A 26,371-nucleotide genomic window follows, 5' to 3' on the forward strand; every position below is an offset into this window, starting at 1 on the left:
GTGGGACTTTTCCATCTCACAAAACAGAGGTTCTGAATTAGGAAATCATTGCTCTATATTCCTTTCTTCTCCATCTTGAGATAATGGGAGACAGGAGTTCTTTGTGCAGCTCTGGTTGGCCTCAAACTCACAGAGATCCACCTGCCTCTGCCACCCTGAGTGCTGGGATTAAAGCAAAGGTGCGTGCTACCACCACTCTGCACGCTGTCTTTATTTATTTGTTTGTTTGTTTGTTTATTTATTTTGGTTTTTTTCGAGACAGGGTTTCTTTGTGTCATTTTGGTGCCTGTCCTGGATCTCACTATGTAGACCAGGCTGGCCTTGAACTCATAGAGATCTGCCTGGCGCTGCCTCCCGAGTGCTGGGATTAAAGGTGTGGGCCAACGCCACCTGGCTATGCTGTTTATTCTCAAACACCCTTTTAGGTAGCAGAGGTTCCCACCATGCCAAACACAAGGCACTTTTACACTTGCACACTATTTCCAATTGCCTGGCGTTCCCATCACAAAACTTAAAATTCAAAAGGCATTGCGAATGCTTTCTTTTCTGTTTTACAGGGAAAAGATGGTAATGCTATTTTTTTATTTTGCTTAATTATTTTATTCTATTATGATGTTAAAAACCCATCAGCTTTTTTGAGTCTCAAACCCATTTCAATCACCTTACTCGGTGGTGGTATATACATTAGAGAAGACAGAAGAACACCAAATAGTTACTAGCATGAGGCTGGAGCTCAGGAGTCACCACAGCTCTCTTTCCTCTTCTGTTAACCTCACAGAGGTGTCCAGCCTTTTGCCATTGTGACATGATGTTCATGGCCTTCCATGGGTTGTGTACGTGAGCACACACACACACACACACACACACACACACACACACAATACATATAATAAATGTTTTTTAAAAGAAGAAAGTAACCATTTTTGTTTCAGCCACAAAACTCACATGCCCTGACAAGTTTCATCCCTGGACATTCATTTTTTTGTGGAGATGTTATGAACCACAAGGATGAAATAAATGATGAAAATCATTGGAACAGTATGATACAGTGCAGATTAAAAGCTAACAGGCATAGGAGCTTAAATAGTCGCACTAACAGGGCAGACAAGCATTTTCCCTAAGAAACCTTAAGAAACTTTAATATTACTACATTTAACACTCTGTGACAACCTTGAGCACTGGTCTTCATACAACCATGCTTTCTTCATATAACTATCCACAATTAGTAGCAGCTTACCAGCAGTTTATATTGCATATGCTTCTGCATATGCCTTTAAACTTTTCTTCCTTTATAAAAATTATCTTTCTTATTTATTTATTTATTTATTTATTTATTTATTTATTTATTTATTTATTTATTTAGGCTGGCTGGCTGGCTGGCTGGCTGGCTGCACCTTGTAGCTCTGGCTGGCCTGCAGCTCTCTATGTAGACCAGGCTGACCTCAAACTTACTGAGATCTATCTACTCTGCCTCCCCAAATGCTGGGATTAAAGTAAAGCCCATGCTACCATGCCCAGCTGCCTCAATAATTTAAAAAAGATTGTATCTAGGTGTGGTGATGCATGCCTGGAATCCAAGCACTTCGGAAGTGGAGGCAGAATCAAGAGCTCAGGTCATCCTTAGCTACATGGGAAATTTAGCCTGGGCTGTGTGAGACCTGTTGTTTTTTAACCAAGATATATTTATTATTTGCTTGTAGCTGGTGGAAGGTGTGTGTGTGCCTGTGTACGTTATTGTGTGTATTTAAGTCAAACGTGGGGGTCCTAGGGATTGACCCAAGGTCATCAGTCTTGGTGGTAATCATCTTTACCCAATGAGCCATGTGTTAACAAAATAGTAAATTAAAAAAATACTTTTAAAGAGGAAACATGTCAACATAAAACCACAACTCTTACCTCATCTGGAATATAAGTTTATTCTCAGCCAGATATGAGTGACCATGGCTCAAGAACATGGATTCGGATTATCCCAAAACTATGTTTCAATGTAAAAATAATGAAGCAGAATGAAAGGAGGTAATAAATCAAGGAATTTGATAAATACATTGTGGGGATGTCATAGGTGAGTTAGAGCAAAGAAGAGAAACTGGTATAGGTTGTAAATGGCGTCTATGACGTAATTTTGGCGTCTATGGCATCTATGATGTAATTTTGGATTGGGGAACTAAGTGAATGCACTCAGGCTTTATGTGATGGTTGAAAGGATGTTAGGTCAGATACAAAGGTTAGCACTGAGTGATTAGTAAAGGGACTAAAGATAGCCCAAGATGATTTGTCTCTAGATCTGTAACATTCCAACTCTCCACAGTCATGAAGTTCTAATTTATAAGCCTGGTAGGCTCTTTAACATAGTTTTAGCTTTTTCAATAGGGGTTTAAATTTACACAGGCAGTGCCTTCTCAGGTTTCAAATATCATTGTTTTTTTGAGTATTCAAAAATCAAAATGCTGAGGCAACACCTCCCTCCCTCTTTGTGTCTCCTCTCCCCACCCCCATACCCCCCCTTCGCCGAGAACTGGGCCCGTGGTCGCCCACCGCCTGAGATCTGCAAGCTGCATGCCCACGAGTGCCCACTTGGACTTTGGCTGTCAGAGACAGCAGCAATGACATCCAAATGGAGCGCCACCGCATCTTGGTATTCTCACCCAGTATATGCAAGATACTGGCGACATTATCATCATGCAATGTTTTGGATGCGAAGCCACCAGAATGCCTACAGAAAGTCCCGGGATTCCCATTTCATGTCCCCATGGTTCTCTCCTCATGGAGTTCTTCCGTGGAACTCTCTTGCTTATGAGGCTAGGCATCCATGGAATGTTCAAGGCCAGCACATGGCCTGGCAGGAGCCTCCTACAGTGTTTCTCGTCTCCAAAGCTCTGGGCAGCCTCTGTGGGAAAGCAGTAGAACCCAGGCCTCCCCCAGAGACGATGAAGCCCCGCATGAAGAGGAAGAGATGGAGTCGGATTCAGATGACGAAGTAGAATGCGACGTGAGCAGCATGGAAATCACCGAGGAGCTCTGCCAGTACTTTGCAGAGACCGAGAGGCACTGAGAAGGTGGCGACAATAGCAGTTAGACGCGGAGCGCCTGGAAGACTATGTGAACGCCGACCACGGCCTGTACTACAACCATCACCGGTCAGCGGAGCCCCCAGCCGAGAAGCCCGGGGAGCGGCGCCGAGCCGAGATGCAGCGCCTGTATGGGGACAGTGCCCCCAAGATCCTGGCCATGGAGGCTGCTGTGCAGCTGAGCTTTGACAAGTACTGTGACAAAAAGCAGCCAAAATACTGGCCTGTCATTCCCCTCAAGTTCTGAGTCCCGGGCACAGGGACCCTAGGGAATGCCTCCAGAACCCTCTTACTTTTGGATGTGTTCTCTTCATCTCTCCTGGGCGTTTTTCAGAGAAAGAGGCCCATACACTGACACAATGGATACAGTCTGTCAGCCACTTGGAATTCTGTCAGCAGGAGGTGTACTGTTGCCAACACAAGGAATGCCATGAAGCGATAATCATGTATATTGTACCGGCTCTTGATTTGCTCTCCAATAGTTCATTGAAATTCTTGCCTAGAGATACTGTCTAGTGGTTTGCATTTGTATTTCCTTCTTTAAACCTTCCTGGATATCACAAAAGCCTTAAGGCACATGTCATCTTTTTTTTTTTAGACTAGTTCTCATATAGCTCAAGCTGGCCTCAAACTCTTAAATCCTCCTGCCTCCACCTCCCAACCGCTAGCTTACAGGTATGTGCCCCATTCTGGGCTCCGATCCACATATTCTCACTGTAACCTTTTGGTTCCCTCTGAAAAGGAGGCAGGTATACAGTAAGACAAATGCCACTTGTCACTCGGCTAGCTGTCAGCCTGCATGCTCTATAAAAGGCCTGAAAGTAGCCGGGCGGTGGTGGCGCACGCATTTAATCCCAGCACTCTGGGAGGCAGAGCCAGGCGGATCTCTGTGAGTTCGAGGCCAGCCTGGGCTACCAAGTGAGTTCCAGGAAAGGCGCAAAGCTACACAGAGAAACCCTGTCTCGAAAAACCAGAAAAAAAGGCCTGAAAGTAAATACTTTGGGCTTGGCAGGCCATGTGGTCTATCTCGTGACTGCCTAGCCCTAACTTTATAGCATAAAAATGACCATGGATACTGAGTAAACAAGTGGATGTGACTCTATTCCAATAAAACTTTATTTGTAAAAAAAAAAAAAAATCAAAATGCCTCATCCTACTTTTATGATTTGTGTGTGAGGTGGGGAGGCACACAGGTACCCCTGCATGTGTGGAGGTCAGCTCTTTGTGGAGTCAGTTCTCTCCTTCCAACTTTCTGTGGGTTCCAGGGATAGAACTCAGGTTGTTTGTACTTTAAGCTATTTTATGTCATTAGGAAGAGATCTGTAACAGTATGCTGATCACGGGAAATGACTAAGATTCTGTGTCCACTTCTTGTGAGCATCAAGTGAGATGAGATGGATACAGCTGAAATAGCTTGTGGCTGTCACGGTGAGGGTTCCGGGACAGAGTTATACAATGTAAGTTACGTGAATGCTAAAGGAGGTGTTGACCTTCATGTCTGACTGGGTCTTCACAAACATGAACGTCCGTCACCTAGAAAGGAGAGTTAGGCTAGAGCAGCCAGAGCGACGAGCACACGAAAGCATGGGAGCAGAAGGCGCACGCACATGCGTGCTCAGAATTCCCACTTTGTGAGCCTGGAGGGCAGAACTGGTGAAGTGGCTAGGGTTAAGGCTGATGGAAAGGTCTGTAAGAAGTGGAAAGCCATTTGAGTATTTCCAGCAAGGCCGGAGAGCAGGTGGCTCAGGGGTTAAGAGCACTGACTGCTTTTGCAGAAGATCCGAGTTCAGTTCCCAGCACACATCAGGTGGCTCCCAATCATCTGTAACTCCAGCTCCAGGAGGATGAGATGCTCCTGTCCTCTGAGGGCACCTGCACCTTCACACCTTCCCCTCCCCTCAACGTAGTAAATCATGAAAGTGTTTGAGAAAGTCAGGGTGAATGAATGACTCAGACGTTGCTATAATCATACAAGTGAAAAATTAAGCATTAAGTTTATTCAGTGGAAGAGGAACAAGGAAAATAGGTAAGTCCGGACTTTATGACTGAAGTAGGAAATTATGTTTATGCCTATGGTTCCTTTTCTTCAGAGCCAAGAACTTGGATGTTGGGGAGGATGAACTAATACAGGTAGGTATACAGAAATGGTGAAGGGAAAGACTTCACCCATTCGTTCATTCACTCATTCATTCATTCATGGTGCAGTGCCGAGGATCAAACCCAGGGCCTTCAGTCTGTTCTAGGCTAGCATTTTTCCAGTAAGTCACAGCACAGCCCATCAAAACCAGCCTTTCACATGTAAGAACCTGTAAGCTTTAGCTTTCTTAGAAGAATAACCATGCAAATTAAGGCTATAAAATTAGTTTATTTCAAATGTGAAAATGTAAAAACTGCTTGCATAAAAGTTTGAGAGTATTGAAGCATCGAAACTTTAAGGTCTATTTTAATCAATGTACTCAAATTCAATTGAGATAATATTCACAGCAGACACAAACATGTAGAATTTTAATCCTTAAGAGGATTAAAATCCTGGGGGAAATACATTCTGTTACTTGATCAGAGCACAGGACTGTAATGTCCAGTGATGTGGACCCCACCGAACCTCCCAGAGGAGGGTGGCTTGATGACAATTATAGGCATCAAATGGTCATGGATGGTGACTGGGAAAATGACCGTAGACCTATTCCTGGCCAGTAGGACTTGAGACTTGAAGAAAGGCTTGCTGGGAGAACCTCCAGGAAAGGTATCTTCAGGTCTGTGAAGGAATCACTCATCTTCTTCCTCTGGTTGCTACCAGATCTCAATGAACCTGTAGATCAGTCACAGGCATCATGTGACCAGGCCGAGAACAGAGCCAGTGCTACAGACAGGGGCAGAGCAGGTGAAAGCCGCTGACCCATGGTGTGCCCAGCTGTTGACCCTGCTTCACTTGAACTTCTTATGTGGGCTATAAATGTCCTCATTTAGTGGTCTCTGTTACTCACAGTGACGTCAAAGCTTCCCAAGCGAAGCAAGAACTAATGGTATAGAAAAAGTGAACACTGGGATGATTATGACATGTCAGGGGTTTCCTAAAACTTCTCTGTCAACCAACCATCTCTTTTACAGTCATTTCCAAACTATGTCACCCCTTTCCTCAAGTGTTGTCACTGGTTTTTGTTTTTTGTTTTTGTTTGTTTGTCTGCTCTTAATACTACCCCACCCGACCATCTGTCCTTTCACAGATGGTTTCTGAAAAACAGAGAAGAGGCATGGGGCCAGTTCTCTTCCTTTTAGTTCCTCTCAGGTGTGAGCAGATGTATGTCTTTTCTAGGCAGTGTGAAGTTGTGGCAATGAGCCTTTCCCTGCCGGAACTCCAGAGAAGCTCCTGAAGGACAGACTGGACAGTCTTCTAACCAAAATAATAATAATAAAAACAAAGCTTTAAAAAAATCACAACATATCCTTCACTTATTTGCCTCTTGTTCATATCGAAGGTATTCCTATACATATTTAATAACCCTCAAAATAGTGCATGCAAAATGCTAGGCATCATTTGGCACACGGCGCCATTCCCTGCCATTACCTGCGGTGTCTGACTTAGATGAAGTCACACTGGCGCCATCACTGAGGCATGCCCCCGTCCCTGAAGGCTCTGGAACTGAGAGGCCTTCCTACAGACCGCTAGAGCTTTGCTTTACTCTCATGAATAACACCCCTGAACTCTTTCATCTCGGGGCTACTGTATGCCTTTTATTTTCATAAACAAGCAGCAATCTTGGCATTTCTTATGACAAAAAACCCATAGGAAAAGGCAGGCATGCCCAGGGAGGTTCCTGGGCGGAGCGGTTTCTCTGTTAAGGCTGGCAGAGTCTGGTCATCCACCATGTTCAGGGTTTCACCATTCAGCTGGACAGATCTACGGAAAGGAGAGACAGACCTGAGTTGGGCAGGTTGTGCATGCACTGTGGCCTCTGAGAAAGCTGTGAACTAATTTTAAACCAAGGAGGACTTCTGTGGCAGCGTGAGTTATATAATTTGTATTTCCGCACTAGGTGAGATTAGGTGTCTGACCAAGGCAAACTTAGAGCCACAGAGGGAGAGAAAGTAACTGGAGCAGAGCTCGTCCGGCCCCCAAGCCTGCAGCAGTACTGTCTGGCTTTTTACAGAAACATGCACAAACTATGCACCTGTTTTATCTCTTTTTCCAAGATGGCGTCACATACATAGCTCAAGCTGGAACTTACTGTGCCACCCTGGCCGGCCCCAGACTCCCAGTGATCTTCCTACCTCCTCTACACCTAGGTTCTTTATCTTTTTCTGAGGTGATTTTTGTTATTTGTAAAAACTGATAGGATTGATGAGAGTTATGTTTATGCCATATATAGAACACAGGTGACACATGTATAAGTCATCACCATGCCTGCGTACAGTAAGCACTATGGAAATGTTACGTATTGCCGTTATTTTCATATGCATGAACATAACAAGCCAGGCCTGTAATCCTAGCACTGTCAGGAGGTGGAGCCAGGGGTTCACAGTCATCCTGACTACACAGCATATTCAAGGCCACAGGAGACCCTATCTCAAAAACTCCTAAAACAAAAGTAACCCATTACATCATCCTACTTTTAACACCTCAACATATTTTCCATCTTTCTATGCATATAAACACATTTTACTTTAATGATTGTCCTTATGCATATGAGGGTTGTGTCTACATGCCAGAAGAGCATCAGCTCCCATTATAGTTGTGAACCACCATGTGGCTGCTGAGAATTGAACTCAAGACCTCTGGAAGAGCAGCCAGGGCTCTTAACCTCTGAGCCATCTCTCCAGTCCTGTATATATTTTCTTAAAACTTATTTTTCATTTACTACATCCTCATGTTTGTTCATGTCATACAGTATTCATCCACTGTATCATTTTAGTGACACATAGCACAGGATTCTGTGCTGTGAATTCATTAGTGCATTTACTTCATTCTCTACTTCTAGATATTTTGTTTCCATGGGGGTGCTATCCTGTGCTTTTCCTTCTTTTTTCACAGGTTCTTTCTCTGTAGGTCTGGCTGGCCTGGAACTCACTATGTAGACTAGGCTGGCCCCTAACCTGGGAGCCATCCTCCTGTTTCTGCCTCCCCAGTGCTGGGATTATAGGTGTGCACCATCATGCCTAGCTTGCACTGCTCATGTTTTAAAAGCCTTTTCACCTCTTTTCTAAGACTGGATGGATCTCACCATGTAGCTCTGGCTGTCCTGGAACTCACTCTGTAGCCCAGGCTGGCTTTGAACTCACAGAGATCCCCCTGCCTCTGCCTCCCGAGTGCTGGAATTAAAGGTGGGCATCACTATGTCCTGCTCCACCTTCTGTCCTTACGAGGGTCAGTGGGTAGGAACTGGGTTCCACATAACCTTTGTGAGAAGCTCAGCACCTAGTCCCACAACTCAAGACATACTAACAACATGCCACGATTGTGCCAGCGGCTACCACCAAGGCTATTCTGAGGTGGATTCAGTCCACAGGCTTTGGTTTTGTTTTTACACTCACATATCACATCAAGTTTATATAAGGAAGCAGAGGAAATATGACCATCTTCAGGAAACCACAAGTAAAAATAGGTCTTGAAAGATATCTCTGAATATTGGTAGTAAAAGCACTCAGCATGAACTGAAGGGCTGTTTGAGAATGCCTACCAATGCCAGGCGGTGGTGGCACACGCCTTTATCCCCGCACTGTGGAGGTGGAGGCAGGTTGAGCTTTGTGAGTTTGAGGCCAGCCTGGTCTACAGAGCAAAGGCCTACTGAAGTCCTAGGATCGATTCAGTGCTTTGCTACCTCAACTTGAAGGTAAGTTTGATACTGTGAATTAATAGTGCTGTGTAAGACAGGAACACAGCGAGATTCCACCTGCTCAGGCTGTGGTGTTTAACCAGCTCTACAAATGTGCCCTGAGGGACGTGGGTTTCAGTGGATTCAGCAGTGAGAGTGGGGTTTCATCTGAGGGAAGTAACTGGCTTCATGTTTTGAAGACAGAAACAGGAGGATAAGGAATAGAAGACAGGTCTGTTGGACTGCAGGTGAGATAAAGGTTTAAAGAACTAGTAAGCCGCAGGTTTGGCAGAATTGAGGAGCCTTGGAAAAATTCACCTGAGATAAATACATAAATACTGTTCAAATACTTTCATTCAAGGCTGGTGCGTCAGCTGACAGCCTGATTCTGGTTCCCCAGACCCCCATGCTGGAACTTCCGCATGCTGCCCTTTGACCTCTGCACTCGGGAATGCACCCAAAATGTACTTAGAAACAACAGAAACAATTTACCAAGAAGCTGTTTCCAGCCATTTTCTTACTCTATCCACCCCTCCCCCCAAACTACTGCAGTGCTGTGGGAGAATCCCGCCCAGCTCTGTGTGGTGTGGCTATTCCACCCACACGCCCTTACTAGATCAGAAGGATGGTTCTGTGCCACTGGCTATCAGTATCTTCGGAACAAATACTCTAAATGTGGAAGTACTCCACACGTGATAAACACCAGCCACAAACCCTTTATCTACAATGGTGTCCTGCTTGAGAGATATGCTGGGGCAGTGGTGGCACAAAGCTCATGGGAGTCACCAACCAATAACTGATCTGACTTAAGGCCCGCCCCACGAGATGGGACCCATATCGACACTGCTTGGGTGGCCAAGAACCTGAGACTAGATAGCTAGCCCAGGGACCTAGGGCAGAACCGAATAATACTAATCTAAAAAAAGAAAAGAAAATGTAGTGATGAAACAGCTCCTAATGATATTCTCTCTACTCATTGACCAGTGCCTTGTTCAGCCATCATCAGAGAAGCTTCCTCCTGTATGGGACACATACAGAGACCCACAGCCAGGCATTACACAGAGAGTGAGAGACCTGGGAACACTCAGCCCTAAAGGGGACGTCTCCATCAAATCCTTTCCCTCAGAGCTCAGGGAACCCCATGAGGAGAAAGAGTAAAGAGTGTAAGAGCCAGAGGGGATGGAGACACCAAGAACACAAGGCCCTCTAAATCAACACGAGCAAAGCTCATGTGAACTCACAGAGACTGAGGCAGCATGCACGGGGCCTGCCTGCACGGGTCTGTGCCAGGTCCTCTAGGCGTATATCATGACTTCCAATCTGGTGTTTCTATGGGGTCCCTGAGTGTGTGAACAAGTGGGTCTCTGTGGAAGCCCACAGAGATTTCCTAGTGAGATCTGAGCTGGCTTTACCCAGCAGAGCTGCATAGGGGATGGATTGACCATGTGCGTGGTTACCAGGTGTTTGGAAGGGTCTGCACGTGGCTGAGCTAGGGGGAGGTCTTTTGCTCCACCCCTTGGCATTCCTTTAAAAAACCCTTTAGGAGCAGGGTGGTGGTGGTGGTGCACGCCTTTAATCTCAGCACTCTAGCACTCGGGAAGAAGAACCAGGGGGATCTCTGTGAGTTCAAGGCCAGCCTGGTCTACAGAGCAAGATCTAGGACAGGCACCAAAACTACACAGAGAAACCCTGTCTCGAAAAACCAAAAACCAAATGACAACAATAAAAAAAACAAAAACAAAAACAAAACTGGAGAAAAAAAAAACCCTTTAGAAGAGACAGAAGGACCAGTGGATAAGGATCCAGGCCCTCCCAAAGTTATCCTGTGTTTCTAGCTGTCTCCCCCGTCTATATTTCTATCGAAATCTCTTTTCTCTCACTCCTCAAGAGTACCCTGAGGAAAAAAAGTGGGGGTGGGCCCCTCACAGATCTCTGAGCTTTTCAACTTTTCTTCTGTTGGTTTGTCCAACTTTGATGTGATAGTTTTTGTTTATCTTATAGTTTATTTTGTTATATATTTTTTTTAAAGGAATGAATGGAAACCTCGCCACCAGGGTAAATGTTAACAACTGAGCTGTCACTTGCTGGGAGAGAGAAATGAGTTTTCTTCCATAGAGAGACACACCAACCTCTCCAGGACAGGCCTCATGTTCAGGAAGAGCTGACAACATATAGCGAACTCCACAGCTTTTTGTGTGCTTTTATTTGGATATAGTTTGGTGGGGTTTGTTTGTTTTCTTTTTGAGTGTGGCCTTATTTTGTTTTCCTGGTCTTGGGGAGTTTGTTGTTATACTGGGTTTTTGTTCTTTTGAGAAAGAATCTAAAGCTGAGTGGGCAGGGCGAGGATTCGAAAGGACTTAGGGGAGGGGAAGAATATGATCAAAATATATTTAAATTTAAAAAATGTTTTAAATAATAAAAAATATAAAAAACAAATAATCGAGCCGGGCGGTGGTGGCGCACGCATTTAATCCCAGCACTTGGGAGGCAGAGCCAGGCGGATCTCTGTGAGTTCAAGGCCAGCCTGGGCTACCAAGTGAGCTCCAGGAAAGGCGCAAAGCTACGCAGAGAAACCCTGTCTCGAAAAACCAAAAAAATAATAAATAAATAAATAAATAAATAAATAAATAATCTAAATACACTGACTGGATCTTGATATGTGAAGATATTTGGGATTACAGATTTTCTTCTAAGATAACTACTAGTTTGTGTCCATATCCTACATTGTCCTCTTCCATGAGTTACAGCTGTATAAATAAGTATTCACATATAGAATTTATGAAATAAAAATGTTAGAATGTAATAGTTACCTCCTTCCCCCCGCCACTGAAAAACCCTCTCTATTCTGATAAATGCCAATAAACTTACATAAAGTTTGCAATCAACAAGAAAAATGACTTACTTGGAAAGTAACCCATCAGGTCCAAAAGGCCTTAGAAGGTACTTGTCCACTGGCTTGTTAAACAGGTGATATGGCAACTTCAAGTTCTTGGTGACATTATGGAGGTTCAAGGCATACAGAGTTAAATCTCCTTCCCGATACCTTGGGCTAAAAGCAAACAGGTTAATTCAGTCACATATCTGTCTGACTTACACACTGAAGAACTAGAACATTCACGCAATCAGAGATACTGAGTACCATATTCATATGGTGGTGGGATGTATTAGCAGCCTTTCCAAGGATGATGTTAGGCCAATCTTGTGGCCCTATTTTGAAAACAAGAAAAGTACTGTTCTTCACATCACCACCTCCTGAGCCAGAAGGCTGAGAGCTTTGCTCCTTTGCCATATTGAGCTCCAGAAGGCCATAGCCAGACCACATGTTTTTATATATAGGAAGGATAATGACAATCTTGATGATACTAAGATCTATAGTGAATTCCAGTTATAAACAATACAAACGAGCTATTCCTAGTCTAATAAAAAGACTAGCCAGGAGGCTGGTCAGAGCATGGGCTGCTCTTCCGGAGGACTAGGGTTCAGTCCCCATAACTCACAACATAACTGTTGTAATGCCAATTTCAGGAGATCCAAAGCCTCCTCTAGCCTCCAAGGGCACCTGGTACACACATGGTATACACATATATGCAGGCAAACACCCATACATATAAAATAAAAATAATTTTTAAAAAAAGACTGAAACGGGGCTGGGGAGGCAGGTAAGCTGGTAAGGTGCTCACTCCATCTTCCGAAACCCCGTGAAAAGCTGGACAAGGTGGCTCGTGCTTGCCATTCTCGTGATGCTGAGACGGGAAGGAGAGACGTGACTCTCTAGAGCTTGCTAGCCAGCTAGCCTAGCAACTTGGCAAAGTTCCAGGCCAATGAGAGACCCTGTCCCTAACAAAAGGTAGACGGCACCTGAGGAAGGACCCGAGATTGTTGACGTCTTCATGCACACTCATGTATGTGCATGAACACACATGTGTACCCCACATGTGAGCATGCACATATACAAAACACACAGAATATGCTAATCACACATAATAAAAGGATGATTAAGACAGACGAAGGCTGAGGGTGGTGGTGCACACTTTACTCAGAGCACATGGGAGGCAGAGGCAGGCAGATCTGAATTCAAGGGCCAGCTTGGTTTACATAACAAATTTCAGGCCAGTCAAGACCTCCTCCTAGTAAGATCCTATTTCAAACAAAACAAACAAAAAATAAATCTGAGGCCGGGCAGTGGTGGCGCACGCCTTTAATCCCAGCACTAGGGAGGCAGAGGCAGGCGGATCTCTGTGAGTTCGAGGCCAGCCTGGGCTACCAAGTGAGCTCCAGGAAAGGCGCAAAACTACGCAGAGAAACCCTGTCTCGAAAAACCAATAAATAAATAAATAAATAAATAAATAAATAAATAAATAAATAAATAAATAAATAAATAAATCTGTTGACTTTTCCAGAATTTATCCACTTCAGCCATTCCGTACTTCATACCATGACCTCCACTGTTCCCAGTCCCCAGGAGTGGAGAATGTTAGGGGGCTTTGGGGGATAATACGAGCCCATCTGCCATAAGAGATGGGAACTCAGATAAGCTAAGCCCTGGGGTTTGGGGAACTCTTTCTACCTAAAGCCAGAGTGCAGGTCTAGGAACATCTGCATGGCCTCTTGCTCTAAAACATGGTCACAACTCAAGAATATTTTTTATTTATTTGGTTCATTTCTGGGAAGGACATATGTGTGTCACATGTGTGGAGGTCAGAGGCCGACTCTTGGGAGTTGGTTCTCTTCACTACCTTGTGGTGTCCAACTTGGGCCCTGCAGGCCCTCTACCTGCTGAGCCGTCTGCTGGCCCAGGTACAACTTAAAAAAGAATCTCTAAGTTAAACAAGCTAGGCTTATGTATTTGTGCGCATGTGCACATACAGAGGGCAGAGGACAGTTTTCAGGAGTCGGTTCTCTCCTTCCACCACGTGGGTCCCAGGGATGGATACCAGGTGGTCAGGGGCCTTTAGCGGCTGAGCATTCTCACAGCCCTTCCACCCTTTGATGCTGTTGGTGGTGTTGATTCTTTCTTCTACCTGGGTAAACTAAGGAGATCAGTCCATCCACAGACTTGTATATTCAACACTAATTCATGTTCACATTTACATGCACCCGTAAGGAATCATCTGTATACCATTCAGGATATGTTTTCATTATAGACATTATTTCATTAAAATCATTATATAAATCTTTGCATATGCCCATATTGAAACAATTGTTTTGCTTTTTAATCTTATTTATGTTTGTTTTTCAAGACAGGGTTTCTCTTTGCCCTGGCTGCCTGGAACTTGCCCTGTAGACCAGGCTAGCCTTGATCTCAAGGATCCACCTGACTCTGCTTCTTGAGTGCTGAGATTAAAGGTGTGCCACTACCGCCCAGCTTGGCTTTTTATTTTTAAAAAACCTTATTTATGTGTATGAGTGTTCTGCCTGCATATATGTATAGTGTGTGTGTGTGTGTGTGTGTGTGTGTGTGTGTGTGTGTGTGTGTGTCTGGTGCCTGCCGAAGCCAGAATGTTGAATGCCCTAAAACTAGAGTTACAAATAGTTGTGAGTCACTATGTGGGTGCTGGGAACTGAACCTGGGTCCTCAGCCAGTGCTCTTACCTGCTGAGCCATATCTCCAGCCCCTGTTTAAGCAATTGTGTGTGTGTGTTCTTTTTTTAAAGAAGGATTTTTTTCTTTTCTTTTTTTTAAAGAGTTATTTATTTATTATGTATACAGTATTCTGTCTGCACATATCCCTGCAGGTCAGAAGAGGGCACCAGATCTCATTACAGATGGTTGCTGGGAATTGAACTCAGGACCTTTGGAAGAGCAAGCAGTTCTCTTAACCTCTGAGTCATCTCTCCAGCCCCGTGTGCATGTTCTTGTATGTGAAATGTGTGCTCATGTGTGTGGTGACTAGAGACCGACAGTAGATGTTTTTCTCAGCTGCTCTCTATTTTTTCTTTCTTTTTTCTTTTTCTTTTTTTTTTCTTTTTTTTGAGACAGGGTCTCTCGTTGGCTTCGAGTTCACGAATTCAGAGAGACTGGCCAATCAGCACACGCTGGGGACCCTTTTGTCTCCGCCTTCCCAGTGCTGGACTACAGGGACGCACTGCCACATCCAGCTTTTTCTACATGGATGCTGGATGTGGATCTCAGGCCCTCATGCTTCCTTCCACACAGCACTTCCCCAGCCGAGCCGTCTAGCCAGACCCGCTGGAAGGTTTGGGAGTTAGAGTCTGGCATCATGAAGACAAAGAAAGAAAGGGTAAGGAAAAACGACACAGTTCAGATCCTTACGCAGCTGGAGGGCATCGGGGTGCTGGACAGGACGTCTCCCGCTGACTGGCTGACTTGTTTGGGGGAAGCGTGTGCCGCGTACTTACTGGTGGGTGTTCGTGCAATGCAGATACGCTCGCAGTTTGCTGCTGTCCGGGCCTTTCACTTTCACCATCAACGCCTGGGGACCTACCAGTTTCTTGAACAGAAGAGAGAGCCAGTAATCCTGCCATGCAGGGGGAGAGATGGAAAACAGATCTCTGGTTATTTTCTTTTAATTTATTTTATTATTTATTTATTTATTGGTTTTTCGAGACAGGTTTTCTCTGTGTAGCTTTGGAGCCTGTCCTGGAACTCACTTGGTAGCCCAGGCTGGCCTCGAACTCACAGATATCCGCCTGCCTCTGCCTCCCAAGTGCTGGGCTTAAAGGCGTGCGCCACCATACCTGGCCTATACCTTGAAGATTATGAATAAAATAGTCAATTATTAGATGGTGTTTTTAAAACAAATATATAACCCTGGCATGTTGTAGAGTTAGCCAAGCTTTATGGCTTTATAGTTTTTGTTGTTGAGACAGGGTCTTATTCTGTAGCCCAGGCTGGCTTGAAACATACCATGTAACCTGGCTGGCCTTGAACTCATGGTGATTCTCCTGCCTCAGCCTCTCAAGTGTGGGATTATTGGCAGGAGTTACATCTGAATGTCATAAACAATTCTGAACCTTGGCCAGTAGCTAGACAGCATTTTTTCCTTTCTCTTTGTGTCTGTGTGTATTATAGCGTGTGAGTGTGTGTGTGTGTGTGTGTGTGTGTGTGTGTGTGTGTGTGTGTGTAGGCACGTGTGCACCATAGAGTTTGTGTGGGGGTCAGTCAGCAACCTCTAGTGTCGGTCTCTCTGCTTCCTGCTGGATACACCCGGCCCTAGAGCAGCAATTGTAGCTTTGACTTGCTTTGCAAAACATTATCCAAACGTTTTAATAAACGCATACCACACTCTTAGTGGACATATTTTATTTTTATTTATTTTAGTATCGTTATCAATTTTTTGCTTTTTTATTTATTTATTTATTTTTTTTGAGACAGGGTTTCAATGTGTAGCTCTGGCTGTCCTGGAACTCACTATGTAGACCAGGCTGGCCTTGAACTCTCAGAGATCTGCCTCTCAAATGCTAGGATTAAAGGCATGCACCGCCACTGCCCAGTGCACCACCACTGCCCAGCAAGTGGCAAGTGGCCAATATTTTAAAAGTGATTCCTGATTCTTAATCTCTCTCTCTCTCTCTCTCTCTCTCTCTCTCTCTCTCTCTCTCTCTCTCTCTCTCTCTCTCACACACACACACACACACACACACACACACACACACACACACGATGATCTGTAAGGGTCCTCCCAGCTCATCTTTACTGAGGGGAGGGGACTGACTACTCCTAGGTTAGGAGGGCCCAGAGCAGACACCATCTCCTCACAGTCACAGGAAGTGAGGTCACTTACAGGTAAGGGATTGAAGTTTTGGTCCACTAGGTGGTAGTTGCCGGCTCCGAAGAACACCTGCCTCATCACCACCTCTATGCCCATCTGGGCTGAGATGCCCAGCTTATCCAGCCACCTGGGACAGAGTGACACGAGCTTTCTTGAGATTGGAAAACAAAGTCATTCCATTCTAATTACACATAGAGTTGCTCATCTGTATGGGAGGAATCAACAGGAAACTACAAGAATGGCATTAGTTACAAATAAGTCATTCACATGAGATGGTGATGGAAGTCTCTCTCTCTCTCTCTCTCTCTCTCTCTCTCTCTCTCTCTCACACACACACACACATACACACACATACACACAAATGTACACATACACACCCTACCATACAATGACATGCTCTATCTAGAAGGACAAGACAACTTCTCTGGAGCACAAATTTCCACCTCTGTAGACAATTCGTTATCCAGTTCCGTTATCCTCACTCCTCTACCCCACAATGTTTGCGGACACACCACACACACACACACACACACACACACACACACAGTGAAGACTAGAGAGAAGGCAGTTGTCAACAGTGGTCAAAACATGAGCCACACAGAACCACAGCCAAACCACTATGATCATCTCCTCCACACCTTCAATGAATGGCAACTCTTCATTCTTTTCTCAATTCCTGAGCCCTCATGAACACTGAAGGGTTTGTGTTTATTCTAACTTATAGCAAGGACGATGGTGGGAACAAGAGTACTAATGGATGAGAAAAAAAAGTCTCAGTAGGCCTCAGAATGAAGAGCATGGAGACAGTGAGGCTCAGGATGAAGAACATGGAGACAGTGAGGAGCAGAATGAAGAGCATGAAGACAGGCTCAGGATGAAGAACATGGAGACAGTGAGGAGCAGAATGAAGAGCATGGAGACAGTGAGGAGCAGAATGAAGAGCATGGAGACAGTGAGGCCTCAGAATAAAGAACATGGAGACAGTGAGGAGCAGAATGAAGAGCATGGAGACAGTGAGGCCTCAGAATGAAGAGCATGGAGACAGTGAGGCTCAGAATGAAGAACATGGAGACAGTGAGGCCTCAGAATGAAGAGCATGGAGACAGTGAGGTTCAGGATGAAGAACATGGAGACAGTGAGGAGCAGAATGAAGAGCATGGAGACAGTGGGGATCAGAATGAAGAGCATGGAGACAGTGAGGAGCAGAATGAAGAGCATGGAGACAGTGAGGTGGTGCACATAAGCAACCCCTGGTGTAAAACAACCACGCTTGTGCAGTGGACAATGAGGTGTGCCAGCCAATCCTGAAGTTCGTGGCTCACCCTCAAGTGTGACATGGCTATTTTAGAGCTAAACTTCTTGAGAATCTGCAGTACAGCTCTATGCACATTAAGCATTCTCGGAGCCGAAACTCTGGACGAACTCTTCACATCTTCCCTCCCCTCCTCGACCTTTCCTTCCTCTTCCCTTGCCCACCTTGTCTCTTTTCCCACAGGGCTTCATTGTGAACCCCTGATCCTCCTGTTGTGGCCTCCACATGCTGGGATGGTAGGCAAGCCTCCACCCCTGGAAAAGAGCAAGCTTCCCCAGAGAAGGGACCCTGCTACAGGCTGGACCTTAAACGGCCTCCAAAGGCTGGTGTTGGAGCCCGGCCTCTGCTGATGGTGCTTGTGTGTGATGGTAAGGCCTAGTCAGAAGAAGTAGGCCCTTCAAAGGGTCTCAGGCCCTCCTGGCTCCTCCCCCTTTCTCTTTTGCCTCTACTCGCCCCCGAGGTGAGCAGTTTCCTCCACCACGGGCTCGCCATAAAATACTGCTTCACAGACCCAAAGGCAACAGGACCAAGTGATCAAGGGCTTAGACCTCTGAAATGAGCCATAGTCAACATTTTCTCTACGAAATCGTTTATCGCAGTATTTTTCACAGTGGCAGAAGGCTAATTGACAGGCATTCTTTGGCCTGTTTTTAGGACATCATAATTCTTTCTTTCTTCCCTTTGTCCTCTTCTTCATCATCCTCCTCATTGTTGTCATCCTCCTGTGGGCTGAACCTTGGGCCTATGAGCATTCAAGGCAAGTGCTCTATCACTGAGGCCTCATTTTACTCTTTGTGTTTTGAGACAAGATCTTGCTTAGTTGTCCAGCCTGGTCTCGAACTCACTCTGTAGCCCAATCAGATCTTGAACTGGTAGTCCCCCTACCCCAGCTTCCTAAGTTGCTAGAATTACGAACGTGCGCCATCAAGCCCAGCCAAACGTTCTACAACAGTTCATGCTGGCTATTGATCGGAGACCCTGGTGGTGCCAAGCATCTTGGAGCTGCTGCTTGACGACGATCACGGTGCTCGGATGACTGGGGCTGACCCTTCACTGACCTTGGTGGAATTTGCGACACAACTCTTCCCTATGTCTTTGACATGTTTAATGTTTGAACTCCTTGCTGTTAAGGGCTGCTCACTGAAGGCTGGAATTGGGACAATGTAACAATATTTATGAAAGCTGATGTTAAGAATAAAACTTAAGGTGATTCCCTGGGAGAATTAGCTATGCAAGAAATTGAGTCTTCTGTACAACCTATTACTTCTATACAACCTAATACTTAGTGGTGTTAATAAGCATGAGACATAGGATGTAGAAGAAATCATTTAAGAAGAAAGGCTTAGGGAAATTTTAGAAGCTGACAAACTATAACTGAATCATTAGGTTTTTATGTTTTGCCCCAGAAATATGAAGCTAGTATGGACAAGGAAAATATTTTTGATTATTAAATTAATATCAAGCCTTGGTAACATCCTGAAGGCAAAGTAAGCATTTTTAGGAATCTTTTGTTTTGTTTTGTTTTGTTTTGTTTTGTTTTGTTTTGTTTTTGAGACAGGGTTTTCCTGTGTAGCTCTGGCTATCCTGGAACTCACTCTGTAGACCAGGCTGGCCTCAAACTCAGAGATCCACCTGCTTCTGCTTCTTTTTTTGTTTTTGTTTGTTTGTTTGTTTGTTTGTTTGTTTTTTTGTTTTTTGTTTTTTGTTTTTTTTTTCGAGCTGAGGACTGAACCCAGGGCCTTGCACTTGCTAGGTAAGTGCTCTACCACTGAGCTAAATCCCTTTAACTCACACCTTTAATCCCAACCCCTGCTTCTGTTTGTTGAGTGCTGGGATTAAAGTTGTGTGTCACCACCGCGCGGCCAACTTTAGGAATCCTGATGTTCTTTTACTCTTTCCAGGATTGTGATAAAAATAGAGACCATACTGAAACAGGAGTTTATGGCAGAGACACAAAGAGAAACATCTTGGCTCAGTGAGCTGCCTGGCTTCCTGAGCAGCCTTGTCAGACCAGGGCCTCTCTGATTGTAGGAAGAATAAAGAGCAGAAGACGGTATTTCAGAGGTCAAGGGAAAGGATGGTAGACTTATGTCAGATAGAAAAGAAAGAATTTGAACAAGGACTGGGGAATTAGATTTCTGCAGAAAGATCAAATATTCCTTACAGTAGACTTATAGAATAACATGTGGTAGGAAATAACTTCTGATCAGTTAACTTAGTCAAACTTAAATAGAGACATCCTGTCTAGCTTTTCTGTAACCACAAGGCTTTACAACACCAATGTTAAGGAAAAGGATAGTGAGTTAAAAAGAATTGATTTTATCATAATGTTCAATTTTAGTTCTCATGAAATTTGCCGTTTGCTTGTTTTGTTTCTTTTACTTGATAAGCCTATGTAATCACAGAAGACTTTATAGAATGTCTGTACCATGAAAAGACTTTGTCAGCAATGATTAAAGTCTGTGAGGAAATGATTTTGTGTATAAATAAAGCCTGTGAGAGATACAGGTTGTCAGAGGAGGACAAGCCACACCGAGATGCGCTTCCTCTCTGTCCGTCTCTCCTAAAATGAAACTAAGAAGAGTCTTGTGTCTGACTCCTCCCTCACTGCTCTTGCATCCACCCATCTTCAGACCCCGTCCTCTGGAGCTGGACTCTGCAGGACACCAATTAAAGATGTCTGACAAGGTTTAGCAGACCATTTTAGATAAAAGGTGTAGGAGTGTTTTGCCTGCTTGTATGTCTGTGCACCAGGTGCATGCCTGGTGCCTGTGGAGACTGGAAGAGGGCATTGGATCTCCTGGAACTGGAGTTACAGATGGTTGGGAGCCACCATGTCAGTGCTGAGACTTGAACCCCGGTCCTCTGGAAGTGTAGCACTGTTCTTAACCACCGAACCATCTCTTGAGCCTGGAAAATTACTTTTCTTTTTGTAAGACCTGGCACAAAGTTTTAGGGTTCTGTCACAGACGATGTGTTCGAAGTGGGTTTTGGCTGACATTAGGGGATGGAAAGAGCTGGAATCCGAGCCCAAAGCCTGTACAGCATCACTCACATGAAGCCAGCAGCAAAGGTGTTGGATAACAAGGGTGCTCCCCCACCGTAGGCAGAGCTTGTTTCTCCCAGCCAGACCTTTCTGCCGGGTCTTATTTCCTTAGTCACCTGGGGGACAAGAAGAGTTCCACAATCATTGCAAACAAGTCAACCACCTCATAGCTGAATGTGAGCATCTCTGCCTCTCCAGACTTGTCTATCCTGTTAGTTACAGATATCTTTAGAATCACTTAGGTCTTGGCCATTATCTTTTATGGGCCTAGTAGGGTATAGAAAGAATATAAATAAGGTCTATAACAGTTAATTCTACTGAAAGGCCATTAGAAGTATTTTAATTTCTAATCACCACAACTAAACAAGATCCAACACCAAGGAGGAAACCAAGGAATAAACCTTTAAAATCAGAAAAAAATATGGCAATACGTATATATCCATAGACATCATCAGACTATAAAGCAGAGACTGGTATGGATGAAAATTTTTGTAAGACTATTACCTTTAGAATTTTTCGCACAGAGAAAATAAAAGTGTCCAGCACGTCAGAGCTCAGAAAATCTTCTTTGGTGGCAACACGTCCATTCAAGTAGTAGCTATTATTCGGAAAGAATTTACAGTTTACTTCCCGATGTAAAGTCAGTTCTGAACCTTGTTCTTCCTCCTGCTCTTTCTCATTGGTGCTGTTTTTAAAAAGGCGGAAGTCCCTCCAGAGAGGAGCTAACGCGGGGAAGGGGCCGTTCTTTCCGAGTAACTACACGTCAGCTATCCCACCTTAAGCAGGGACAGACAAAGCTACAAGCACTCAGCGTTACTTATTCTTTGCCAGCAACTGGTTTTACCTGCTTCTGTGGCTCGTGGCTTAGTTGGCCATGTACCTCAACCTTGTAGTAACTGCCACATTGTTTAAGACAACATTACACTTCCGTTTTGATAACATTAAAATCCTTGTGCAGTAGATGTTCTAGACGCTGCCCGTTTATTACTAGAGCTTTTAAAAGTCAATCAGCAGCCGAGCAAAAATAAGTTCTTGAAAATTGGCAATTAGTATCTCTGTGATTTCAAGGCCAGTCTGGTCTACATAGAGAGTTCAAGGCCAGCCTGGCCTACATAGAGAGGTCCAGGATTTCCACAGCTTCATAGATTTTGTCTCAAAAAATCAAAACAAAAACAAACAAACATAAAAAAGACAGGGTTTCTCTGTGTAGCCCTGGCTGTCTTGGAACTAGCTCTGTAGACCAGGCTGGCTTCGAACTCAGAGATTCACCTGCCTCTCCCTCCTGAGTGCTGGGATTAAAGGTATGAGCTATTCCCAAACCTCGAGAATATTTTTAAAAATTATTTCTTTATTTATTTAGAGAAAGTCTCACTAGGTAGTTTTGGCTGGCCTGGAACTCACTGTGTAGACAGGGCTGGCCACAAACTCACAGAGACCCACCACTTCATCTTCTGAGTACCTAGATTAAAGATGTGCACCAGCACACCCAACTGATTTTTAGTTTTTATGTGTAAATGTGTGCTCGCACGAGTTTAGATGCACTACATGTGTGTAGTGCCCTTAGAGGCTGGAAACGGGTATTGGATCCCGGGGAAATGGAGTTCCAGGCTGTTGTGAGTGAGCCCAGGTCCTCTGCAAGAGCAGCAAGTGTTCTAACCACAGAGCCATCCCTCCAGCCCATTAGCTATAACTATATCATGGAGGCATTCGGAAGTTAATAATGGGGATATTAAGTTAATATGGATACTTACTGATGCCATGTAACTGCGTCAATCACTTCTCCGCCAGTCTTCAGGAAACTAGAGAAAAATTTCCACAATGGGGTCACCTACCCTCAAACAAGCATATGCAAATTTTCAGAAGAGCTTCATGCCCTGGAATGACTCACTGTGATGTGAGTCTCAGACAACACAAACACCCTAATCATATCCTTGGAATTTTAAGCCAATGTTTCCTCTTTTGGTAAACAATATAACAGTGAACTGTTTAATAATGTAGAGCACAGGGGATTCTCCACCAGAAAGGACCGTTTATCTCCAAGAAAAGTGGTTTTGCTTCTTTGCCAAGAGGGCACCAAAAGCAAACAAGGTCCTGTCCCTCTCAGAGCTGAAGTCAAAATCAAGGCCATTGAAAGCCAAGAAGGCAGTGCTGACAGGCACCCATAGCCACATAAAGAAGAGGTGCCCATTACCCACCTTCTACGGCCCAAAGCCCCACAGTTCCAGAGGCAACCCAAATGCCTCTGCAAGAGCATCCCCAGGAAAAACAAGCTGGACCTCTAGGCTATCATTTCATTTTCCCTGACCACTGAGTCAGCAATGGGAAAAATAGAAGTCATCAACACACTCTAGTTCGTTGTTTAGGTTAAGACCAACAAAAGGGAAATCAAACAGGCTGAGAGGAAACTCTAGGACATTGAAATGGCCCCAGGCAATACCCTGGCCAGGCCTAATAGAAGGGCACATTCTCGACTGCCTCCCCAAAGATGCTTTGGATGTTGGGATCATCTAAACTGAGTTCAGAGGGCTAATTTTTAAGTACACATTCTTTTTTCACCATTTAAAAAAAAAAATAATAAGGCACTGGAATGTGGTGGCTCACACCTTTAGTTCCAGCACTCAGGAGGCAGAGGCAGGTGGATCTCTGAGTTCTAAGCCAGCCTGGAATACACAGTAAGTTTGGGAGAGTCAGGGCTACATAAAGAGGCCCTGTCCCAAACAAACAAACAAACAAACAAACAAACAAACAAGGAAGAAGGAGGAGGAGCCGGGGAGAAAACAGTTGTGCATCCCCCAAGTCCTACCTTCTCAGCAGCTTAACTGTCTTCCCTCGCGGCTGACCAATGTCAGGACCATAGAGTTTCGCATTTTTGAAAGCTGACTTTTGTAGAAGCTTATGCAACGCAACAAAATCTTCTCCTAACTGCAGCCCATCGATGAAAATGTGAGCTTTCTTCCAGAAACTGTTGGGCTCTGGAAGACAGCAATTCTCATGTTCACCTCTTACTTAAACATTCTTTAAACACAACCATACAGCAACAGTTTTCAAACTACAAACCTGGAATCAAAAGTCAAGAAAAGCGGGCTGGAGAGATGGCTCAGTGTTTAAGATCACTGGCTGCTCTTCCAGAGGACCTTGGTTCAATTCCCAGCATCCACATGGCAACTCACAACTGTCTGTAACTCCAGTTCCCGGGAATCCAACACTCTTACATACATGCAGGCAAAACACCAATGCACATTAAAAAAAAAAAAAAGAGTCAAGGAAGGTAAGACACCCCCCCCCCATAGTTAATAAAGAAGAGAGTTTAGAAACATAAATATTTTAATTATGGCACAAGGAGGGAGTAAACAAATTGAAGCTAATAATAGAGATGTTAAACCAATGGGCCTTTGGAAAACAGTTTATGGACAGTATTTCGAGCCTGATTTATTTATTTGTCCACAAAGAACAAAGGAAAAAGAGGGGCTAGGAAGATATCTCAATTGGTAGAGTACCGCCATGCAAGCTGGAGGACCCAAGACAGGATCCTCAGATATGGTGGCCCACTTGTGAACCCAGCATTGGAGAGGTAGAGATGGGATGATCTCTGGGACGTGCTCTCCAGCTAGCCTAGTCTACAAGGTGAGTTCCAGCCCAATGAGGGACCAAGTCTCTCACATACACAAAAAGGTAGAAGGCACCCAAGGAAGGACACTTTAGGGTGTTCTCTGGCCTTTGCATGTTCATGCATGTGACCACAAGCACACAAGTGCTGTGGATATCACTCTGTATAAATAAAATGCTGATTGGCCAGTAGCCAGGCAGGAAGTATAGGCGGGACAAGCAGAGAAGAGAATTCTGGGAAGTGGAAGGCTGAGGCAGAGAGACACTGCCAGCCGCCACCATGACAAGCAAGATGTAAGGTACTGGTAAGCCACGAGCCATGTGGCAAAGTATAGACGAATAGAAATGGGTTAATTTAAGATAGAAGAACTAGATAACAAGAAGCCTGCCACGGCCATACAGTGTGTAAACAATATAAGTCTCTGTGTGTTTACTCGGTTGGGTCTGAGCGGCTACAGCACTGACAGGTAAGAGAGATTTGTCCTGACCGTGGGCCAGACAGGTCCAGGAAAACTCCAGCTACACACAAGCATGTACACACACACACACACACACACACACACACACACACACACACACACACACTTAAAAAAAAAAAACAAGAAAGAAATAGAATGGGCAGGGAGGAGAATTTTATGTGCAGAACAGTGCCTGTCCTAAACAGCATGTGCTCATTAAATGACTGCATTTTATTGTTGTACTTCATATTTAGCTATATTGCTTGATGTATGGGAAATTCTTACAAATATATTTTAAATAAATCTGACTAATCATTAGCGTATTAGAACTTATAAGTTCCTTGGGACTGGAGAGATGACTCAACAGTTAAGAACATTGGCTGCTCTTCCATATGACCTGGACCCCCTGGTGGCTCACAACTACCTATAATCTATACTGGAAGCCTCTAGACAGCTTGAGCATACAGTGGAGGCGGCATGGGGATTGGAGCGTATTTGCTATTTTTGTTGCAATAACAGAAAGCAACTTGTGGAAGAAATAATCTCTTTTGTCTTATGGTTCCAGAGAGGAGCCATGGCAGTAGGTGGCCAGCTGAGATGTGAAGCTGAGAGATCACATAGAAAGCAAGGAGAGAGGGAGAGAGGGATAGAGGGATAGAGAGAGAGAGAGAGAGGAGGGAGAGGGAGGGAGAGAGAGAGAGAGAGAGAGAGAGAGAGAGAGAGAGAGAGAGAGAGAGGAGGGAGAGGGAGGGAGAGAGAGAGACAGAGAGACAGAGAGACAGAGACTGAATGTGGGGTGCAGCTATAAACCCTCAGATCCAGCTCCCTGTGACGTACTTCCTCTAGCAAGACTGCACTACCCTCCACAAACAGTTCTTCCAATAGGGGGCCAAGTTGTACACATGCCTCAGCCAATGGGGGCCATTTCTCATTCAAACCACCACATGGAGGTCACCTGACAAGCTAAGAAACACCGAAAGGGAGGGAAGGGGAGAATCAACTGCCACCCTCACAGTTTCGCCGAGTTCAGTTTGCTAAGCACAGTAAGTTTAAAGTCTGCAAAGCCCAAGGGGAGCTGGGAGCTGGGAGCTGGGGAGGCTGGGGACTCCAGCAGGTTTTTTTTTTTAACCTCAAAAACAACACAAGGATGTGCTCCCAAGATGGCGCAGCTGGTGAAGCATTTCTCACACAACCCTTGGAGAGGTGGAAGGAGAAAACCAATACCACAAAATTGTCCTCTGACCTCTACACGTGTGCACTGTGGCCCATGACCTTCCCCCATCACACACTTAATAACAATACACAATTTTTTTGGGGAGGGCAGTGTTTGAGACAGCAT

General features: G+C 44.7%; 1 protein-coding gene and 1 pseudogene across 2 annotated transcripts in view; one reads left to right on the plus strand and one right to left on the minus strand.

Annotated features, from left to right (window-relative positions):
- The first annotated feature begins 1,536 nt into the window (after nt 1-1,536).
- LOC114691851 lies at nt 1,537-3,950 on the plus strand (annotated as a pseudogene).
- Nucleotides 3,951-5,413: 1,463 nt separating this feature from the next.
- The window catches only part of Hpse (heparanase), a 37,359-nt gene continuing 16,401 nt past the window's right edge, over nt 5,414-26,371 (minus strand). The window contains exons 5-12 of one of the 2 annotated variants that reach the window (XM_028867274.2): nt 23,772-23,940; nt 22,720-22,767; nt 21,473-21,566; nt 20,978-21,084; nt 16,623-16,737; nt 15,238-15,356; nt 11,781-11,927; nt 5,414-6,966 (exon numbers count right to left, since the gene is read on the minus strand). In XM_028867274.2, the coding sequence (XP_028723107.1) occupies nt 6,807-6,966; nt 11,781-11,927; nt 15,238-15,356; nt 16,623-16,737; nt 20,978-21,084; nt 21,473-21,566; nt 22,720-22,767; nt 23,772-23,940 (959 nt within the window). In that variant the 3' untranslated portion in view covers nt 5,414-6,806. The remainder of the gene's footprint in view (nt 6,967-11,780; nt 11,928-15,237; nt 15,357-16,622; nt 16,738-20,977; nt 21,085-21,472; nt 21,567-22,719; nt 22,768-23,771; nt 23,941-26,371) is intronic. The other variant, XM_037209222.1, reaches the window with a different exon arrangement.

Source organism: Peromyscus leucopus, chromosome 10 (assembly GCF_004664715.2).
Source record: "Peromyscus leucopus breed LL Stock chromosome 10, UCI_PerLeu_2.1, whole genome shotgun sequence".
NCBI classification, from domain to species: domain Eukaryota; kingdom Metazoa; phylum Chordata; class Mammalia; order Rodentia; family Cricetidae; genus Peromyscus; species Peromyscus leucopus.